Raw genomic sequence first — 23,478 nt, forward strand, 5'->3', positions numbered from 1 at the left:
TCAGAAGTTCAAGGTCAGTTTCAGCTACCTAGTAAGTAAGTTCAAGGTTAGTATAGGACTCTGTCTAAAAGGAAAAAAAAAAAAAAAATATATATATATATATATATATATATATATATACACAATCAACCACTCTCTAGTTTTCAGAATTGGTCCTAGGTAGAGGCTCAAAAATTCTATATGACGGAGGGGGGATTTCCCACATAGGCAGCCACTATGTACAGATCTGAACATTAGCCCAAGGCAAGCACCCTGACTAACAGACAAGACTTCTACCGTGAGATGCCACTGACAAGTCAGCCTGTAGAGTGAGGTACAGGTGACTTTCAGGCTTGGCTGGCCAGGAAGCTAGCCTGTGTTTTAAAGCAATTTGGTTTTAAAAGACCAGTGAAGTCACCACACACACAATTTTGCAGATTTTATACCCAGGCCTTAAAATACAGTCTTCAACAGTTGGGTCAACAAGACGTAATTATCTCCATAGTAACAGGCTTTGACACAAACAACAAGTAGTAACAGAATGAAAACTTTGGATTGTTTTTGCAAGAAAGGTCAAATAAATACCCATTAGGATCAACCTACCTCCACATCAGCTTCACTCCTCTTCATGACACACACACACACACACACACACACACACACACACACACACACACACATACACACACAATTAAAAATGAAGTAACTGTTTGAAAATCTGAAGCATGGCATGTCAAATGTCTGATGGTATTCTTTCCCTAGCTACTGGCCTGCCAGCTCCGGCAGGTGCTCATGCACCCAGCTCAGCCCTGAGCCTCTCCAGCTCTCAGTGGTTTCTAACTCGCCTATTCCAACTGTACACTTTTGACACTGGAGTCCCTGCATAGGCACTACTGAATGCATGACTTAATTCTAGTTATTACTTACTTCGAGAAAAAAGAACTATCCGTGTAGAATCTGAGGGGAAAACATTGCTTCTACCTACTTAAAATAAGGGAAAAAATTACAAATACCTACTTTCTCTGGATAGTTATCTACATTAATCAACACCAATGACCTTTCAACAGGAATTATGAAATATTTTATTAATAAATCACTTCATAAATTTATCTGCCATTTTTTTGTTTGTTTAGAGACACGGTTTCTCTGTGCAACCCTGGCTGTTCTGGAACTCTCTCTATACACCAGGCTGGCCTCTAACTCAGAAATCTGCCTGTCTCTGCCTCCTGAGTGCTGGGATTGAAGGCTTATCTACCATTTTAAATTGCCAATTTAAAGGAGGGGTAGCTAGGGGTTGAGGGTATAGCTCAATGGTAGTGCAATGCCTAGCATGCTGAAGGGCCTGAGTTTGATCCCCACAGCGTGAATAATAAATACGTCATCCAGGCTCTTAATAAATTCCTCAACAATAAATGGAAGTCAGTATGAAAAAAATCTACTGAGCGCCAACCAGCAGGACCTCATGATGAAACAGCCTTCCCCACTGCTGGCTCTACAAGCTGGTTTCTAGAGCACAGGGGAGGGGCGTTCTGTCTCAGTTGATTGTGAGTACTGGCTGCTCAAAGGGCCAGTGTAGTGCATGCCTTTAGTACCAGCACTCTGCAATGTCTGAGTTCCAACCCAGCCTGTTCTACACAGTCCCCAGACAGCCAGGGCTACAAGAAAGAGTGACCCTGTCTCGAAAACCGGAAGCAAAACAACAACAGGAAGTACTGGTTGTTCTTGCAGAGGACCCCCCCAGGACTCACATGACCGCTCACAACCATCTGTAACTCTAGTCCTGGGTGGGGATCTAATGCCCTCTCCTGGCCTCTGTGAGCTCCAGGCATGCATGTGGTATACAGATATACATGCAGGCAAAACACCCATAAACATAAAACAATTTTTAAGAATAACTTAAGGCTGGCATTGGTGGTGCGTGCCTTTAATTCCAGCACTTGGGAGGCAGAGGCAGGTGGATTTCCATGAGTTCCTAGGCTAGCCTGGTCTACTCGTAGTGAGTTCCAGACCAGTGAAGGATACATAATGAAACTCTGTCTCAAAATAATAATTTTTAATTATTATTATTAGTTGTTATTTAAAGACTTGCATCACCATAGCTAGTGTCTGCTGGGATTAAAACAATAACAACCACTGTATCCTATTTTTACTGTACAGATAAAGGAACAGACTTTAGGAGGGATAATTCTCCCAGCTCTACACATCTGAGGGGTGGGAGGCGCTAGAATTCAAACCCAACTGGTTTTGAGTTCCTTAGGCCCCTTTTCCCGAAGAGGTAGTAGTGGGTCCCTGGAAGCCTTAAGGAGCAATTCATCCTTAGTGTTGGTCAAAGACAGAAAGGAAACAGCAGTAGTGCTGAGCCTGCTTCATATACCACCTACACCACCAGTCCATCACCAACTGCTGAGGCCTGCTTCAAATACCCTACACCACCAGTCCATCACCAACTGCTGAGGCCTGCTTCATATACCCCCTACACCACCAGTCCATCTGCTAACTTTGTCCTTTAGTAGTGAAGAATTTGTTTATTTTTATTTTTTATTATTTTTTTCCCTTTCAAGACAGGGTTTCTCTGTGTAGCCCTGGCTCCTGGCTGTCCTGGAACTCATTCCTAAACCAGGCCGGACTCGAACTCACAGAGATCCATCTGCTGGGATTAAAGTTGTACATCACTGCATTAAAGAATTATTTTTATGCATTTTTTACACTGATCTGCACTCTCACCTCTGAAACGCTAGGTCCCACTTAGAAGCCAGTACTCCATCCTTAAATTTAGGAAATGTCCTATCTCAGGCATCAAGAGGCCACTGGGGGAAGTAAGTCTCTGCCGGAAGTTGACAGACAGTCTAAAAGAGGAACAGCTGCACAGCGTAAGCGTTGGGAGGTTGATTGATCTGCAAGGCTGCCACCTGGCACCTGCATGGGGCTGCACAGACCACAAGCACTCTTGGAAACACACTACCTCATGAGTGTGAAACCTGTGTGTGTGTGTGTGTGTGTGTGTGTGTGTGTGTGTACAGCTCTGAGACAGTCCAGACAGGAGAGCCACCTCCTCCCTTACATTTTGTACTTAACTAATCTTTTCCCTGCCATATGGCTCATTAGCCACCTCAGCTCCCTCCCATCCTAATCCGCTCTGTTCCTCTCCCTGGGAAGGGTGCTCCTGATGTGGCAGCCGTGCTGAATGGATCCCCTGTGAACAACCTGTTATCCAGTACTCATTAACAGGCTCAGAAAGGACAGTCGGTTCCAGAAGGATTCAACACAAATCTCTTCTAGGCAAGCTAGAAAGTGCAGCAGGTCCCTGCCTCCTGTTCCTAAGCAGTTAAGGTTGAGTTGAGGCCTTAGGGGGTCCAATAACAGTGGGGGTTTAAACCAGGCACAGTGGCTCATGCATGTAATCCCAACACTTGGGAGACAGAGGCAGGAGGATTACCAATGAGTTCTAGGCCACCCTGGGATATAGAGTGAGAAACTGTTTCAAAATCTATCATTAAAAATTAAGAAATTAGTTTAACTGTCTGCCACAGATTAATCAACTAATTTGTTCTTTTATCATCTACAAAATGCAATTGCATTAGCAGTTGCAAGATTGAAATGAAAATACATCTGCCCAAGGTCAGTCAGGGCCAGAGTGAAACCCTGCATCAAAGAGAGTAAGAAACAGGGAAGGGAGGGATTGAGGTCTAGGAAATACTTAGCAGAGGGGGCTGGAGAGATGGCTTAGCAGTTGAGAGCACTTGCTACTCTTCCAGAGGACACGGGTTCAATTCCCAGCAACCACAGGATGACTTAGAACCATCTATAGTGGGCTCTGATACCCTTTTTTGGCATAAAGGTGTACGTGTAGATAGATTACTCATATATATGTATAAGATAAGTAAATAAAAAGACTCAGCAGCGACATGTCTGTGCCCATTAAATATTAGTTGCTCTAGGGTTCAAGACAATGCTCAGTGGTACTGCGCTTGCCTAGGATGCCCTGAATTTTAGCTCAAATCCCATTACAAAAAAAAGTTGCTTTAGTTGGTTTATCCTTGTGGTATCTATACTCAAAACACGACTGTGTGCACTCAGCTAGTGATATGCATAGCTAGCTAGCTGTCCTTTCCCACTCTTCCAAGGTGGATGAAGGCCTGGAATATGGTTGCACACCTTGGATGGACCATATTTCTCCCTTCCAGGAACTCCAGGCCCTTCGCCAGCTGTGACCTCTGATCCTTTCTCCAATCTTCCAACTAGTATGGAAGGCAGACTGAATGCAGTTAGCAAACGTCTGCAAAATCAAGAGAGTGTTAGAATTCTCGGGTGCCCAGGGCTGGGCTAGGCTTGCTCAGTGGTGCTCAGGTCCAGCTTAGAATCTTGCAGGGTAGGACAGAAGAGCCCAGTGTGCCCACAGTCTCCACAGTAGCTCCCAAATCTTAGTTCTTCATAAAATGTGACCTTGGTGATGGTGCCTTCAACACTACACTTAAAGCTACGAGCTAAAGGTTTTGGCCACATGCAAAGTCCTGTTACCTTTGCATAAAAGAAACCCTATCCTCAATCTTGGAGTGAAAACTTTACGATTACCTTAGGACCACTTTTATAAACTGCTGGTTTTCTTAAAACTCAGCTCTCCACCCTGCATATAATTCAAGAGTTTCTTCTGCTGTTGAGGGTGGAGAAGGGATTAATCTGAATTCTCAACCTTCCCAGGACAGCAGGGCTCAGAAATCTCACCACGTCCAGCCTTACTGTAGAGACAAAAAGGATCCCTGCAGGCCCACCGTGTGCAGGGAGCTTTTTCCAAGGCCGGCCCCTGGATAACTGTGCTGCCTGCCCACAACCTTAACAAAGATCCCCTCCAGGAAGAACAGTCAAACTTCAGGAGCGGTCCCCCACTCACCACTAGGAAACCCTGTTTTCTTTTAATTAAAAAAAAATCTAGAGGTCATCCCTCAGCTTTGTTTACAAGGAAAGAGTCCAGCAGCCCCCATTTATCACCCCCAGGGGTTCTTTTACACTTTGATGTGAAAAGAGTCAGGGCCTATTGTGATTTCAAGCTACTCTGACTGAGGCCTTTCACTTGCAAACGAAGCCCCAGCCCCCAGTAAGAACCAACTGTCAGAAAAAAAAAAATTCATTGCCTCTCCTTCCAATTATTTATCAGAGACAGGGGAGAAACTGCTTTAAGATCTCTCTCTAGAAGTCCCCGGTGCACCCCTGTGCACTCTGATGCGGGTCTGCCTGGAATGGTCCTTTCCCCAAGCCCACTGGGAGAGGCAACCTCCTGCTACAGGGCGGCGTCCCATCTGGAACAACTTTCTCTTTTTATGCTTTCCTAGAAAGCCCGAGGGGTCTAACCTTCCAGATCCATCAGGAATTCCTCCCTCAGGGCAAGGCGGGGGTTTTCTCATCAACTACTCTCACTTCACAAGGGACCCCTGTCCCCTTTCAGCGGACTTAACTATGGAACTTTCTCTTCAAGAATTTTAAATGTTTAAAGAATTCTAAAGTAGCTAAGAAGTCTGAAGGGATAGGCAAGAAGAAGAAAGCGACCTGCAGGGAGACTTTGGGGTTTGTTGTTGTTGTTGTTGATGATGTTAGTTTTTGAGAGAGGGTCTCTCTGTCCTCCAAGCTGTCCTGGAAGTGCATCTGTAGTCCAGGCTGGCCTCCAACTCAAAGATCCTCCACCCTCTGCCTCCCTGAGTACTGGGATTAAAGGCACACACCACCACACCCCCAAAGCCTTATTTATTTATTTATTTATTTATTTATTTGAGTAAATGTTTTAAGTAAAAGCATACCATTTTTTATCTGGGTATGGCAGCAGTTTTTATTCCAGTACCGGGGGTAGTGATGGGGTAGTGATGGGGTGGTGATGGGGTAGTGATGGGCAGATCTTTGTGGAGTTCAAGCTTGACCTAGTAAAGTTCCAAGCTCTCTGGGGCTACACAGTGAAACCTTGTTTACAGTTTTTAGCCAGTCATCCTGGTACACATTTGTAATCCAGGAGATGGAAGCATGGTGGAGACCTTGATGCCAGCCTAGGCTACACAGCAATACCAGGACTCAAAAATTAATGGTAACATGATAATTCAGTATACTCTTTACAATTTGCTAACCTTTATTGATTGTGTGTTCATGCTTGCATGTACTGCCATACACGTGGGGAAGCCACCATACACAGGACAGCTTATGTGAGCAGGTCCTCTCCCATATTGCGAGTTCTGGTGAACAAACCCAGGCTAGCATGCAGCAGGCACCTTTAGCCACTGAACCATCCCCGTGGACACAATACACACTTTTGAAAGTACACCTGGTTGAGGGTGTTCAACAGTGAAGCTCATGACCCTGGGGTCAAGCTCCAGCACCATCCAGACATAAAGAGAGAACACTGGACAGTGGTAAGCAACTACCCTCCCCTTGACTTTGGAGCTAACTTCCATTCTTCAGGAAACAGGTAATAATAAAACCACAGGACTTCTCAGCCTCAGGCACTGACGTCTAAAGCTAGCATGCTTTCCTCCATGCTCCTGAAGTCCCTCCCTTCATGCTCCCCAAGACCCAAGACTAACCAGCTCCAGACAATGCCAAGCAAACCCCTGGGGTGGGAAGCAAAGCTGCCCACAGCCCAGGAACCCCCACCTCTGTGCAGAAACGCAGTCAGGCCCCCACAGGAGCAAACATACCTCCTTCCATATGCGCGTCCTTAAGCAGACAGCGCCCTCACCCCACAAAAAGCAGAATGCATGGTGCAGAGCAGGACTTGACACAGGAGACCTACTGCCGTGTGTGAACACTTAAGATGCAAGCAAGCAATTTCAAGATATTTAAAGAGCTTCTAGGGGCCAGGTTTGGTAATACATGCCTTTAATCCCAGCACATGGGAGTCAGGCTGATATCTGTGTTCCAGGCCAGCCTGGTCTACAAAGTGAAACCCTGTCTCTGAAAAAACAAACAAAAGAAAAATCCTATCTTCAATAACTTCCTCTTTGGCTTGGTTTACTAAGGCATATTTGCTTTACTATAATAATCTATTAACACCTTAACTAAATAAATATATGCTATCTTGTACCAATTTTCTTTATTCTTATTCATCCTGGGACAGTCTCACTAAGTGGCTTTGGCTGGTCAGGAACTTCTTTATATAGACCACCAGACTGGCCTTGAACTCACAGGGATTCATTCGCCTGTCTCGGCCTTGTGAGTGGGTGAGTGCTGGGATTAAAGGCGTGCCACACCACACCCAATGCTTATTTGTGTGTCTGCTGGGAAAAGAACCCAAGGCCATTGAATCTTAAAAAATTAATAATAATCTGTTCTTATATTTGTTTGTTATCTGCCCAACCAATGTTGGAGTCAGAGGGTAACAACTTTGGGGAGTCTGTTCTCTCCTTCTACTAAATGGGTGTTGGGGACTGAACTCCAGGGGTCAGGCTTGGCCACGGGCTCCCTGAACCACTGCCAAACCCCTTTATATCTTTGCTTTGTTTTCTTTTCCAAGACAGGGTTTCTCTGTCCTGTGTCCTGGAACTGATTTGTAGACTAGGCTAGCCTGGAACACAAAGAGATTTATCTCCTGAGTGCTGGAATTAAAGGTGTGTACCACCACCACCTGGCTTACATCTTTTTTAAGACAGAAAAAAATAAATAAATAAAAAAGGTCTCCTCTGCACTGCTGGCTGGGAAAAGGCTTCTTCTGGTGAAGGCCTTAGAATAAGTTGGTCAAAGTGGAGATGAAAGTGTTAATGTTTTTACTACAAGCTCAAAATGTTTCAGAGCACAAAACTCTAGTGGCCACAGCATCCTGTGGCCTTAGTCACATACTCACTGTGCCTTTACTGATTTCAGGAATACAAGGACAGAAAACAAAGTCATGATTTGAAATAATATCCCCCAAACTTGTGAAAATCAGGGGGAAGTGGAACTGAAATTCTAACTCTGGTCCCTGAATTCTGAAGTTCACATCCAGCTTCACACAGACAGGACATGTCACACAGCTAAAGCTGTTCAGAAAGAAAAGGATTTCTTCCTGCCTTAGTATCCATCAGAGTCCAGAAACATCCAGCCGACTCATTCACACCTAAGCAGATAGAGATGCCTGGCCAGTGTGCATTACAGTACACAAACAGCAATGACTAGACTAAGTCATTGGCTTCCGGGTGTCAGCATTTGTACAGCTGTGGCTGGAGGCAAAGAAGCAAGCCACATGCAAATGAACCTGAAACCACCTCCTGGCTCTTAGACTGTGCACTCAGAACAATCTGGAGCAGACTAGCCACATCTGCCTTACAAGAACAGAATTCCTCTCCTAAATGCCCACCCTCCACCCACATAAAAACATGTGTACATTATCCACAGCAGAAAAAAATACAACCTAAATGTGAACAGGAAGAAAAAGGCATCTACCTGGACAGCGGCATATTATTTGGCAACACAAAGGAATAAAATCAATAAATGCTACAATATACATGTACATTTGTACGAACTGCCCAGAACAGACAAAAATATTAAGCTGGTGAATGCTTGATACCATTCATAGCTGAGGATGGATGTACCAGGGTTAACTACAAAAAAGTAACTTCATCTATTAGTGATGAAGAGATATTCTGAATGTGGGCCACCATGGAGTTGGGGAAGTGGCTGCTCGGCAGTTAAGAGCACTGGCTACTCTTGCCAGGACCCAGGTTCAGTTCCCAGCTCCAGCATGGCATCCAGCGCCCTCTTCTGGTCTCCATGGGCACCAGGCAATGCACATTGTGTGTGTGTGTGTGTGTGTGTGTGTGTGTGTGTGTGTGTGTGTGTGTATGCAAAAATATCCATGTAAATAAAATTAAACAAATATTAAAGAATAAAATTGGGCTGAGCGTGTTAGCCTGTGTACTTTAAAAGGGTGTAAATTGGCTACATGGTGGTGGCACACACCTTTAATCCCAGCACTCGGAGCCAGAGCCAGGCGGATCTCTGTGAGTTCCAGGCCAGCCTGGTCTACAGAGCGAGATCTAGGACAGCCTCCAAAGCTACAGAGAAACCCTGTCTCAAAAAACCCAAATTAAATAAATAATTAATTAAATAATTTTAAAAAGGGTGTAAATTACGCCTCGATTAAGTTTGTTACAGAAGAGTCAATACTCCGTGGAAGAATGTTCTTATGGTTAGTTCTTTGTGTGATTTTAGGGCAACCCCATAGCCACTTTTTTATTTAGTTAGTTATTTTGTTAGTTTTTCAAGACAGGGTTTCTCTGTGTAGCCCAGGCTGTCCTGGAACTCCCTCTGTATATCAGGCTGGCCCTGAACTCACAGGGCCCTACCTCTGTCTCCCAGAACTAGAATTAAAGATATGTACCACACCACCCGACTCCTCAACCCACGCCCACCCCAGAGTCATCTTAAAGGTGAAAGAGGCCACAGTAAAACCTGTTAAGTGAACACATACATCGGGCTGCCATCTGCTCTGTGCTTTCTTGTTTATTTGGGAAGAATAATTTAGGAGTACACGACAATGGTCTGGGAAGTAGCTGTGGTCATAATTGGACTATAGCCTGTACCTCCGCTGGAATCTCTTCCTTGTCAATCTCCTCCCCACTGATCTGTGCCTGGAGAAGTTCATTCTTTCTAGGGTCTGACTGCTAATCCTAACCTCCCCCTTGAAGGAGAATGAAAGTAACTGCAAGGCTCCCACCACCACCTTCGACTGGGTGGGGAACTGGGGCCAGACAGCAGGCTGAAGATGCCCCAGGCACATTCACAAGCATTTATGTGCATGATCCCCCTTGGCCCACCTTTAACAGGGCTCTAAAAGCCCATCCATCAATCCGCCTTCCTAACCTGTCAGAGAAGCGGGCCTCACAGCAGCTGGTTATGGACTCCTGACCCCAGTACCCCATCATGACTGTGAGCAGAGGTTACCTAATCTTACCGGAAATTAATCACTACTTCTAGTTCTACGATCTAATCTCCCCCCTCCCCCCACCAAATTAACTGACCCTTCAGAAAATAACTCTAAAAATGATTCCCTCCTGCCTGGGATAAACCACAAACTAAACTTTGCTGAGCCCATCAAGCTGGACTGACTCATTTAAACCTGCCTGGGACAATGACATGAACCCACCAATTAGCAACGCGTTTGCTCTTCTCTAACAGGGAAAGCCTGCCCTGTGCCAGCAGCTGCAAGCAGCAGCATGATGCATGTAAGTTAGGCCAGAAACTACCTCACGTGGAAAATTCTGGAACCTCCTTCACGCTACCATTTCATATTTCCAGGTGTGGGTTCTTTAAAATGCCCAAGCCAATCGCTATTTCAGGAAAAAAAAAAAAAAAAAAAAAAAAACTTAGTCAAGGGCCATTAATCTCTTCAGTAAGAATGTAGGACTTCAGTCCCTGCTCTACTCAGCCTGGGAAAATCTGTCGGAATAATAGGTGCTAATCGGCCTTAACACCTTGTAGCTTCCTCCTTAATTGCGCACACTTCTCAATTAGGAGAGCCACACAGTGCTGGCGGCTTTCTGCAGGAGGGAGGTGCACTGACCAGATCAGGGATCACAAAATGCATTCCCTCTGGGCTCCCCAGACACTGAAAAGTTCATCTGATACACTTGCAAGTACCACCCTTCATACCCCGACAATCTGATAGAAGACTCTGAAATCAAATCTATTTTCCTCAGCTATGAAACAATTAGCCCCTGAATATCTCTCAGCTTTAGTCTGGTTCCAGTGTGCTGTACCTAGGCCCAAGCCCGGAATATAATTTAGCACACACTGCACTGTGGAAAAACTTAACTTTACCTTTAAGATTCACAGAAGAAAATGAGAAGTCATGGCAATTGATTTTTGAAGGGTAAGAGATTGAACTCATGAGTGAAATTAACACCCCCTCCCCCCCAAAAAAAGGTTCTGCTTCAGTAAAGGGGAAAAATCAATCAGAAACTCCAGTCAAAACAGCACAATTCAAAACTAAGAAGATTGAGAATGTGGCTTGAATGTGGACCAGCTACTCACACATCCTTTTGTCCTCATCAATATGAGCCTTGCCCTCGAAGAAGCCAGAGCGTCTTAAAGGGACTTGTGGTCCCGGGAGGTGGCTGGTGGGTAAAGGAAGGTCAGGAAGACTTGACAACCAAATTCCGTCCCTGGAACCCACATGGGGGAAAAAAGGACTCATCTCCTGCAAACTGTCCTCTGAGCTCTACACTTACCTGTGGTGTGCACATGCCCATGCACGCACAGACGCACACATACAGGCGTACAAATAAATAAATGCAATAAGAAAAAATTAAAGGATGTTTAAAATATAGCTCTGGGGGCTGGAGAGATGGCTCAGAGGATAAGAGCACTGACTGCTCTTGCAGAGGTCCTGAGTTCAATTCCCAGCAAGCACATGGTGGCTCACAACCATCTGTAATGAGATCTGGTGTCTTCTGACCTGAAGGCATACGTGCTGTAACGTAATAAGTAAATAAATCTTTTTTAAAAAATAGCTCTGTCTAAAAAAGTAAAAAAAAAAAAAAAAAAAAAAAAAAAAAAACAATTCCTTCTTTTTTCGTTTGTTTGTTTTTGTTTTTTTTTTGTTTGTTTGTTTTTCGAGACAGGTTTCTCTGTGTAGCTTTGGGCTGACCTCAAACTCACAGAGATCTGCCTGGCTCTGCCTCCGAGTGCTGGGATTAAAGGCGTGTGCCACCACCACCCGGCAAATAATTCCTTCTTAACAGCCTTAATTTTAATGTTTCTTGTTTGTTTGTTTGTCTTTTGTTTGTTTTTCAAGACAGGGTTTCTCTGTATATAGCCCTGGCTGTCCCAGAACTTGCTCTGTAGACCAGGCTGGCCTCAAACTCACAGAGATCCTCGTGCCTCTGCCTGCCTGGATATTGGAAATCATGTATATACCCATGCCTATGTAGAGGTATGTGAGCACAGGACCCCTCAGATGCCAGAAGTGGCATCGGATCCCCAAAGCAGGACTTACAGTTTTAAGTTACCCAAAGTAAGTGCTGGGAAGGAAACTTGGGTCTCTGCAAGAGCAACAGATCATACTTCTGAGCTAACTCTTCAGCTCTGTTTTAATGTTTGTTTGTTTGTCTTGTTTGAACATAGGGTCTCATGTAGATCAGACCAGCTTCAAACTTACTATGTGCTATGTGGCTAAAGCTGGCCTCTAACTCTGGATCGTCTTAGCCTCTTAAATGATGGAATTACAAGCATGCACCTTAATTTTCTTTTCCTTTTTTTTTTTTTTTTTTTTTTTTAAGACAAGGTCTCTCTATATACTGTTGGCAAATCTGGAACACACTATGTAGATCAGGCTGATCTGGAACTCACAGAGATCAGCCTGTTTCTGCCTCCCCTGTGCTGAGGTTAAAGATGTAGCCACCACACCCAGATTAATTTTCTTGTTGATAGAAAAATTTATAATGTGTACTTAGCCAGGTATGGTATCATATGCCTTTAGTCCTAGCACAAGGGAGGCAGAGGCAAGAACTATGAGTTCAAGGCCAGCCTGGTCTACAAATCAAGATCCAGGAGAGCCAGCCAGGTCAACAGAGAAACCCTATCTTAAAACAAAACAAACAAACAAAAAACCAACCAATACAGCTTTGGGCACTGGAGGCACATGCCTTTAATCCCAGCACTTGGGAAGCAGAGGCAGGTAAATCTCTGTAAATTTGAGGCCAGCCTGGTCTACAGAGTGAGTTCCAGGATAGTCAGGGCTACATACAGAGAAATTCTGTCTCAAAAAAATCAAAAAACAAAACAAAAATCCAGTAACAACAACATGCACATAGGCTGTACTTACAGATGGATCAAAACCGTAAAAGGTCAAAGATATTGAATGGGTTGCATGTTAGGGTGCCCAGGTTGACAAGATGAATGTAGCTGGGCATCAATTATACAGAGCCGGAGAGCTTCAAGGCTTTCCTTAGAGCCAAGCGACAAAGCAGATTGGTAGGGAAAAGTCTTGTTGACATTCTGGGAGAGAAATGAGGAAAGCCACTTGGGAGCTCAGATTAGAAGTGATATCCTATCTAAAAGAGCTGTGACCGATCAAACCCACATGGAGTTACAAACCCCAGGTAGCAAAAGCAGGAAGGTCAAGAGAGCCAGCCTGGGCTATAGGCCAGCCTGGGCTACATGAAAACAGTTTGGGATTGGAGAAATTGCTTAGTGGTTAAGTGCACATACTGCCCCTGCAGTAGACCTAAGACACACACACTGGGCAGTTCACAACTACTTGTAACTATAGCTCCAAAGGGATCCCACACTTCTGGCAACTAACTCACTCTCTCTCTCTCTCTCTCTCTCTCTCTCTCTCTCTCTCTCTCTCCCCCTCTCGATAAATAATAAATCTTTTAGAGAGAGAATGTGTATGCTGAACCACATGTATTCATCCTATGTTAGTGTGGCTATCAAGCATATAAGTCCAGGGTTCCTAAAACTTCAAATTCTCAAGAAAAAAATGAAGACCTAGATTGTTGGTGAAGGGCCAAACAAAGCCCACATGTAGACCAGATTCACCCCACAGGCCACCAGCTTACAAATTCTCATTTAAATGAGAAAGACAGAAACAACTTCAATGTCAGCTAAGAATCCAGGCCATTATTCTTATAGATGTGAAGTATGAAAGACCTTTGGCAGTGCAGTCAAAACCAATCTATAGTGGAGAAGACATTCCGCAAAAATTCAAAACGTATGTGTAGCCAAAATTATGACCAAACCTAAAGGCAAATGGGGCATTTTCCACTCGGGTCTTAGAAATCCCATGTCATCTCTGTGCTGGCAGAGGGGAATGTACAGAGTGTCAGAGCGGAATTCCATAAATGATCCTCAAAGGAGAAGAAGCAAGAACAGACGAAGTCCTGAGTTTTCAGACTCCAACCCCTCTTCCTCAATAAATACTAATTGAGCTGTTTGAGCCACGGTTGTTTCTTTCTTTCTTTTAAATGTGTTTTTGAATAGCTAGTTTAAATAACTTATTCATATTATTGAAAATTCTTTCTGCGTGTCCACTAAATTTTTCTTCAAGACTGCGCCCTGCCAGCGGCAGTGGTGGCACACACCTTTAATCCCAGCACTCGGAGCCAGAGGCAGGCGGATCTCTGTGAGTTCAAGGCCAGCCTGGTCTACAGAGCGAGTTCTAGGAAAGGACAAAACTACACAGAGAAACCCTGTCTCGAAAAACCAAAAAAAAAAGAAAGAAAAAAGACTGCACCCAAGAGTTGGTTAGTACAAACACACATGATAAAGGTAGTAAGTACGTTCTACACAATTAACATTGGCCGCCACTTTGTACAAAACTGGACCTACTGGGCAGGCTGGGTAGAAGAGATGAGGGGGTAAAAGACAAGGGTTAGAGAATTCCCTCCATTGAGGCACACATAAAGACATTTGTTTTGGCACAGCCTCAGTACATGTTTCCTAGAACCAGCGACATACAAGCCAGTATTCTGAACACAGCATTTGATGATCTAAATAATAGTCTCACTTTTCCCCACAGTATGTGTCCTTGATTGGCTCTGAACTTCTAATAATCCCCCCACCTTTACCTCTCTAGTCCTGGAATAACAGGTGGGTACTGTCACACCCCACTAACACCCAGAGATTCGCCTGCCTCTGTCTCCCAAGTGTTGGGATTAAAGGCGTGCGCAAACACATCTGGTTTACTTGCTTGGCTTTTTGAGACATGGTCTCTCAATGGAACCCTGACTGACCTACAGCTTTCTGTGTGGTCCAAGCTGGTTTCAGACTTCAGAGTGCTGGAATTACAGGCAGGCGGCACCACGCCCAGCTGGAACTTCTTTGAGTATCGGATTCTAAAGTTAAATGTCACTCTAAATGTTAAATTCTTTCCAATCCTGGACTCTACACTTACCTGCTGCTGCTGTCGTCCTTGAATGCCATTGTTGCTGGTCAGTGGACAGTGTTCATCTGGAAGAAAAACAGCATTTGTAAACATCAGTCCATGAGTAAACACACGGGTACAACCAACTTGCAACCATCATGGAGACAGAAGTCTGAGTTCACATTTGAATTAGAAATGGCTCTCAGAAATACACACTGCTAAGAAATATTTAAAAAAAAAATTCTCACTATTCTTAGCCATCAGGAAATGAAAATTAGGGTTGGGGATTTAGCTCAAGGGTAGAGTGCTCGCCTAGCAAGCACAAGGCCCTGGGTTCAAGCCTCAGCTCAAAAAAAAAAAAAAGAAAGGAAATGAAAATTAAAACTATTTTTGAGATGCCACATTACCCAAGGAAACAAAAGGATTCAGGGAACACTCATGCACTGCTGGTAGTATAGATTGGTGCAGCCACTATGGAAATCAATGTGGCATTTTCTCAGGAAACCAGAAATAGATCCACTATGTGACCCTATTACACCACCTAGGCATATACCCAAAGAACTCTATTTCCTACTGCAGAGATGCCTGCTCATCCATGTTAATCACTGCTCTGTCTGTAATAGCTAGGACCTGGGGGAAGCTGAGATGTCCATCAACTGATGAACAGATAATGAAAGCACGTGGTAAGACATTTATAATGGAATTCTGCTCAGCTGTAAAGAATAATAAAATTTGTAGGTAAATGATTGAGCTAGAAAACATACTGGGTGAGATAACCCAGACCCAGAGAGACAAACACCACATGTTCTCACTGTGTGGATCTTAGCATCAAATCTTAGGATTTCTGTGCTCAATTAGAACCCTCAGAGCACAGGAAATTAGAAAGGGCCCATTGGTAGGAAGGAAAAGGAAGATCCCTTAGTGCTTGTTTGTTTTTTTCAAGACAAGGTTTCTCTGTGTAGCCCTGGCTGTCCTAGAAGACAACTTTGTAGACCAGGCTGGCCTCAAACTCCCTCCCGAGTGCTGAGATTAAAGCCGAGCACCACCACTACCACGCACCCAGTGGAGAGTAGAGCACAGGCGACATGAAGGAAGGAAGAGGAATAAATAATGGCAAGGGAGTTTAAAGTAGAGAGAGAAGGAAGGGGCGAGCAGAAGAGGGCATTGGGGACGGGATAACCAGTACCAAGGGTGTGTGAAAAAGACATACAGGAACCTATGCTTACACAAACTTCCATATACGTGTATGGAATTTAATTGGATCCAGTGCCAGGTGTGAGATATCCTCTCCTAAGTTGTTGCCTAGTGGTGTTCATGAGGCTACCCACCAAACAATACGGCCATTGCCACTGCTCTTGGTGCCCACCAGAACTTCATGGTAAGACCACATTGCTGAAGACAATCTACAATTGTCATGGGAATTGACCAGAAAGCTTTCTCCCTACAGGCTAGCTTTCATAGCCCTGGAAGGTATGGTGCAGGCTGCTGGGAAAAAAAGAAAACCTCAGTGGTCTTCCTCAGCTATGAACCCAGTGAACTGCACTGATGATTGGTATGGAAATACATGCTCACAGATACAACAGTAGGTAAATATGCTGCAATCTACTGGTTTCTGCTTGGATTTAAGGCCTATATAATGATACAGAGGGAACTGTAAATCTGGTTAAGAATCCATGATTGGGGGGGGGCTCATGGGTCACATGGGCAGATGTACTACTATGTTCATTTGAAACAGGGTCATAATATATAGCCTTGGATAACCTGGTACTCACTATGCAGATCAGGCTGGTCTAGAACTCACAGAGATTAGCCTGCCTCTGCCTCTCAAGTGCTGAGATTCAAGATGTATGCCACCACACGCAGCAAAACAACTATTATTCTCCTACGTGGACATAGTATCAAGCTGCCCTATAGATTTGTATCTCTCTACTCATAGACAGCACAGCTCTCAGTCCCCATCAGTGAAGTTTCTTCATGCAGTGGATGATGGCTAACCCAGAAATTCATAACTGGTCAAAGTACAGAGAAGAAGTTTTAGCAGAATGCTTACACACACATGGGCCATTTATATCTTCACACCCCCTCACCAAGGATAGAGACCATCACAGAGAAGGAACAACAACAACAACAACAACACTAAATAAATAAATAAATAAATAAATAAATATAAAAAGAAAAAGAAAAAGAAAAAGAAAAAGAAAAAGAAAAAAACTGTAAGAGCCAGAAGTCAGGGAAGACCGAAGCAAAACAGGGTCTTCTAGACATGACAGACCATGGCACTCATGGACCCAGTGTCTGCACATACTGTGCAGGATCATTGAAAACATTGCAGCATGGAGCAGAAAAGGGTACATGAGCCCTCACCCCTAACTGAGGTGCTCTGGGCAATCAGTTTGCAAGGAGGGAGAGTCGGTTTTGAAGGGTGTGGCTGCTGGGACAGACCATACTCCAGTGGATGAGTCCCACACACAGGAGTATAGGGCAGCACAAATTGAAGTTCATGGGATATCAACAAAATAAAAAGAGAACAGGAAGCTGGGAGTAGGGAGATAGGGTTGGATCTGGGAGGAACTGGGGTACTCAAAATATATTGTATGACATTCTCAAGGAGTAAATATATTTTAGAAAGAAAATGGTTCTTCACTAACTTCCAAGTTGCATGATTAAAATAGTTAGCATATTTCAGAAGCCAAACATTACTATGAATTTTGAGGCTGCTACTCAAAGCCATTTCAGAAAGGGGAAAAAATATGCACAGGTTTATGATGGGAAAGAGGAAAGGAAATACCATTTTTCTAGTGTCAACTTTGTGCCAAGCATTATGGTAAGCCCTTTGAAAAATGATGTTTCATGTAAACAGTATGATAAGCTTTCAAAGTAAACACTAATATCTCATCTTGCAGATGAAAAAAGGAGTTTGAAGCTACCAGCCCAAGGTTGTGTTAGCATCCTCAACAGAACTAAGAGGAGAAGGGAGAGAGTATTGGTATTGAGTGTGCAAGAAAACAGCTGATCTTCATGTAAGAATGCAATGCTTCAAAAAAGAAATGTAGGCCAGGTGGTGGTGGCGCACGCCTTTAATCCCAGCACTTGGGAGGCAGAGTCAGACAGATCTCTGTGAGTTTGAGGTCAGCCTGGTCTACAGAGCAAGTTCCAGGACAGGCACCAAAACTACACAGAGAAACCCTGTCTCGAGAAAAGAAAGAAAGAAAGAAAGAAAGAAAGAAAGAAAGAAAGAAAGAAAGAAAGAAAGAAAGAAAGAAAAGAAATGTAGGGGGTATATGCCCCAGCCACTGTGCCATGCCTGCTGGTGCCTGGGCATCGAGGGGGGAGCACAGTGTCTGTATTTATTAAGGGTCTCAAAAATCACTGTACAACAGAGGTTGCCTGATCCTCCTGCCTCTACCTCCCACAAGTTACAATTACAGGCATGAGCCACATGCTGGCTTAAAATAAAGTTCTTGGGGCATTCTCTGAAAATGAGACTGGATTTTAGGAAAAGACATTTGTTCTACAATCTGGGCAGGCGGCCGTGGTACTAGCTATGTGTCTAGGAATAACTTCCCCAGTAAATCCAGCAGCTGCTTCCTCTCTCTGCCTATCTATCTGTAAACTGGCTGGACTTACACTAACTTGCTTCACTAGTGCCTCTTTTCTTCAAGCATTTGTAAAGACAAAAGTGAGTTGCCAAATTACCTTAATAATTTATCACTACTTGATACAAATGGCCACACTACATGAAATCTGTAACCATTTTCAATTGCCTGCTCTGGTTACTTAACTGTTACAGTTTCTTCTCAAGATTAATCCCTGGATAGGATCCTTTCTAGTTCTACTGGCAATGCTGATAAGGTCTTTGATATCCCTCTCCATGAAATTTAAACTGCTAACTACAATGTTTCCATACTGGTAGACATTAGTTACTATTATCTCCTCTCCCAAAAGGCTACAATGCAGCAGATGTTACATTGCCTTTCGCTCTCACCAGCAGAGCTGTGAGGCTGTCAGGGTCAAACTTCTTTTGTAGTCAACTCCTCCAGGCAGGTCTAGAGTCTTAGGCAGGATCCCTACAACCTCCAAGTCCTTGTCCCCTTTCACCCTCCTCCCCCAACTTTGTCTACCCCACTCCAGGCTCACTTTCTCCTCTCTCCTCCTCCTCCTCCTCCTCCTCCTCCTCCTCCTCCTCCTCCTCCTCCTCTCCTTCACTTTCTTGAACACAAAAACTGATCAATAAAACTACTGGAATCGTGCTGGCACTATCCTTGATACTACTTCTGTAGAGGCATCTGAAGAGTGTACAATGGCACTCTCACATGTGGTTCTGCTGATAAAGAAGCACAAACTGTGTAGATAAGTGAGTCTACCCATGGGGCTCTACGAAGTTATTATTAACAGGACGACACAACCAAGAATCACACAAGTAGGGAATCTCAGTGAGGGGCTGTCTAGATTAGGCTGGTCTGTAAGGATTCATGTTTTAACTGAGGTGGGAGGACCTGCCCACTGTGGGTGGCACCATTCCCTAGTCAAAGGATGCTGAGCTGGATGAGTGGAGAAAGTGAACCAAACATGCATTGGCATGCACGTATTAATCGACTGCTCTTTGCTTTTGATTATGGAGGTCATGTGACCAGCTTTTTCAAGTCCTACCACCTTGACTTTGCCACAGTGAAGGACTGAAACCTGGAATTGTGAATCACTAAATAAACCCCTTTATCTCTTAAATTTCTTTTCTCTCTCTTTCTCTCTCTCTTTCTCTCTCTCTCTCTCTCTCTCTCTCTCTGTCTCTGTCTCTCTGAGACAGGGTCTCTTTGATTTGAGTAACAATTCTGGCTGTCCTGGAACTTGCTTTGTAGGCCAGGCTGGCCTCAAATGCAGAGATCTGCCTGTTGGGATTAAGGCACACACCACCACCATCTGACTTAAATTGCTTTTGTTATAGTGTCCATCATAACAACAAAACCAACAGAACTGAAGCAGACTCCTAGCTCCTAAGGTGCAGGCATAAGTACCAGAAGATAAAGCACACACCACCGCCACTACTAATGTCATAGATGCTTGTATGACAGGAGGCACAAATGAAGAGATGCTAAGCAGAACAGACAATCTGCCCTAAAAGCTGCTATCGAGAAGAGAACTGAGGTGGGGAATGCCAAAGAGGAACTGAGGTAGGATGTTGACATTTCATAGAGAGGCTGATTAGAGAATGTAACACTGAGGAAACATTGTAGCTAGTGGTTTAAACTTCATGCAGAGGGGCCTCAAAGAGTGGGAAAAGCAAGCCCTGACCACCAGTTCAAGATGGCTGAGAAGTGGAAAGCTACAGGGGCGCTAACAGAAGAGAAAGTGGCCACAGCCTGTGCAGTTGTAGCTGAGAGGCGGGAGCCTTCGGAAACCACAGAGGAAGGAGGAGCAAGATGACTGTGCCCCTAGGACGCAGGGTTTGATCTCACAGGAAAGACCTGATTCTGTCTACACCATCTGTCTGCTGCACTCATATGTGGTTTACACAGCTAGTGTCTATCCACTACATCAGATGTAAGGTGAGGTTAGAAGATAGGCCCAGTATAATCAGAATATCATTCTAATCACTGCAAAACGATATTGTGCATGTGGTTCAGGTTAGCAGCTCTCTCTCTCTCTCTCTCTCTCTCTCTCTCTGTCTCTTTTTAATTTCTTTAATTTCTTTTGTTTGTTTGGTTGAGATAGGGCCTCACTATATAGCTCTGGCTATGGAACTCACTATGTAGACCAGGCTGGCCCTGAAATCAGAGATCTATCTGCCTGTGTCTGCCTTCCAAGTACTGGAATTAAAGGGGTTTACCACTAGACCCAGCAACTAGATTTATTTATTTTTATTTTATGTGTATGTATGGGTGTTTTACCTGCATGTGTATCTGTTTACTACATGTGTGCCTGGTGCCCACAGTGGCCCAAAGATGGAATTTGATCCCCTGGAAATGGAGTTATAGACAGTTGTGAGCTGCCATTTGGGTGCTGGGAATTGAACCCAGGTCTTATAGAAGAACACAGTTCATTTTTTCTGGGCATGCTCATGTTTCTTGACCACTCTTTCTCTTAACCACTGAGCCATCTCTCCAGTATCCAGATTAGCATCTCTTATTCAAAGAATTACTTTTTTAAAGGAATCATCCCTTGATATACAGTCATCTACATAGTCAGAGTCTGTCTGAACCCCTCTCCCCCCAAAAATAGTCACATGAAGCTGAGCATAGTGGCCCAGGCCTCTAACCATGCCACTTGGAGGCTGAGGTAGGAAGAGTTCAAGGTCATTGAGTCTAAGATTGACCATGGCTAGTAGGCCCATTCCCACCCCCTCAAAGGAAAAAAACAAAAAACAAAACACTGCATGTGGTGTGTGTCTCACGACCATCTATAACAGAATCTGATGACCTCTTCTGACATGCAGGTATACATGCATACATACATATAAATAAATTTAAAGAATTTTAAAAAGAAAGAAAAAGAAAAGGTCCTCCTGAGCCAGGCTGTAAGGGGGCATGTCTTTAATGCCAGTATTCAGGAGGCAGAGGCAAGTGGATCTCTGAGTTGGTCTATAGAGCAAGTTCTAGGAAAAATAGGGCTACACAGAAAAATCTTGTCTCCAAAAAAAAAAAAAAAAAAGAAAGAAAGAAGAAGAGGTCTTCCTGACATTTGTAGACTTTTTATATTAATTTCATTACATCATCATCATCATAATAAAAACAAGGAAAGTTTTAGTACAATGACTAACTCATACACTTCCTAAGCTGTACTTTCAGTCTGGATTGGTCTGGCTGGTTTGGTCATACCCAGCAGATTCCAATTTGAATTGACAAAGTGAACTAATCTGGTCCCAGGTCCCATGATCCTGACCTGGTTCCCACAGGGTCTATAGAAGCTCGAGGGCTCCTGCACTAGTCAGTTTCTGGCCATCTCTACTACCCCACCCCCACCCCACTTTCCAGGAATAGCCATCTCTTGGTAACAGGCAATGTGCTGGGTGAGTCATGAATCTCGCTTTCCCCTCATTTTCCAGAATTCCACCCCACTCTCAGCAGACTTGACCACTTACAACTCCTCCGGTCTCTCCAAGGCCACCTGGACCCACAAGCCCAGAAAACCAGCAATGGAGCACAAATTTTCCAGCCACCCCCATCCAGAGGCTGTGCTTCAGAGAATCTGGCTATCACACCAGATCCCCAATCCAAGCACACACCCCATGTCCTGCTTTCTGGCTCCCCTCTGCCATGATTCGGTGCCCAGCTGAAGGACACTCTCAGGAAGGCCATCCCTGACCCCTGAAGCTAGTGACGTAATATGCTTTCCAGAGGTCTCCAACAGCTCCTCCTCTCTTCCCGGATAACTGTAAGAATTAACAATGCTCTTGGCAACAAGATAACAACTACTTGATTTAAGTTCACAGTTCTTCTATAACAACTCCATGAGGCTAGCTTGGTTGGAGGCTAGCTCGGGAGATTTTCAGCTACTCAGGGCATCAGGAAGGAGCCCACTCAGTTCTGCTCTCTTCATCAGGCTTTATCATTTTAAGGTGCAAAAGCCTGATGATACAACCAGATATTTAACTCATAATCAAGGCAAAAAGGAAGAACACATGAAGAGGAGTATGGGTGGGCTGTCCAAATCCTTCTCCTTTTGCCAGAAGAAAATTCTTCCCAAAAGTCTATAGACCATCAATGTGGTGATGTATAGTGATATTTTATTTGTATTGAAATGTGATTTTATTTGTATGTCAATAAAGTTGCCTTGAGGTCAGAGCAAGCCAGAGCAGAAGCCGAGCACTTGGGAGGCAGAGCTAGGCGGATCTCTGTGTGTTCAAGGACATAGCCAGCATAGCAGACACACGCCTTTAATTTCAATACCAACCATAGAAGACCTGGAGGTCTGTACAAACAGGCAGTGACGAGGAGGTCATGTGGCTGGGTTACAACCAATGAGGGAGGAGAACAGAAAGTCTTTAAATAGACAGGACGCACAGAAGTAGGTCTCTTGCGGAGAGGAGGAACCGCAGAAGCAGTGAAGGGTAAGGTTTTCTGCTTTGGCTCTGACCTCGTGGTTTCTATTGTATCCCCCAATATAATGTGTCCCCCAATAAAACTTGCCTGGAGATCAGAGGGAAAAGCCAGCCACTATCTTATCACTTGGCCAACAGGCATCTATCTGGATCTCTGTGAGTTCAAGGCCACCCTGGGAACAGAGCCAGGCATGGTGGCACACACGTTAAATTCCAACACTAGTTAAGCATGGAGGTATGGAGGTCTGTATAGACAGACAGGAAGTGACAGAGCTGGGCAGGAAGAGGAAGTGATGTAGCTGGACAGAGAGAGCAAATCAGATGGCAGAACCTCAAGGCCTATAGGCATGAGTAGACAGGAAGTAGCTCACTTTTTGAAGCTGCAGAGTTGGTGAGGTAAGGTTAGCTGTGGCTTTCCCTATTTCCTTGATCTCTCAGGTTTTTACTCCTATATCTGGCTCCATATTTTTTATTTAATAAGTCTGGCAATTAATCTCCACATCAAAAATCCACATCTAAGAAATGGTCTCCTTCTAGCTCCCAGAGAGTCAGGAGAATCAAGACGTGGAATGGCAGGCAGATGATATGGCCCCACACCTAAGGTAGGACAAATGCAGTTCTATACAAAATTGGGGTCCATGGACAA

General features: G+C 44.3%; 1 protein-coding gene across 3 annotated transcripts in view; it reads right to left on the reverse strand.

Moving 5' to 3' along the window:
• Aff1 (AF4/FMR2 family member 1) overlaps positions 1 to 23,478 on the reverse strand; it is a 165,747-nt gene that overhangs the window by 130,421 nt on the left and 11,848 nt on the right. For 2 of the 3 annotated variants that reach the window (XM_036200863.1, XM_036200861.1), the window contains exon 2: positions 14,828 to 14,883. In XM_036200863.1, the coding sequence (XP_036056756.1) occupies positions 14,828 to 14,856 (29 nt within the window). In that variant the 5' untranslated portion in view covers positions 14,857 to 14,883. Of the gene's footprint in view, positions 1 to 14,827; positions 14,884 to 23,478 lie in introns of those variants that run through there. The other variant, XM_036200864.1, reaches the window with a different exon arrangement.

This window comes from Onychomys torridus, chromosome 10 (genome assembly GCF_903995425.1).
Source record: "Onychomys torridus chromosome 10, mOncTor1.1, whole genome shotgun sequence".
NCBI classification, from domain to species: domain Eukaryota; kingdom Metazoa; phylum Chordata; class Mammalia; order Rodentia; family Cricetidae; genus Onychomys; species Onychomys torridus.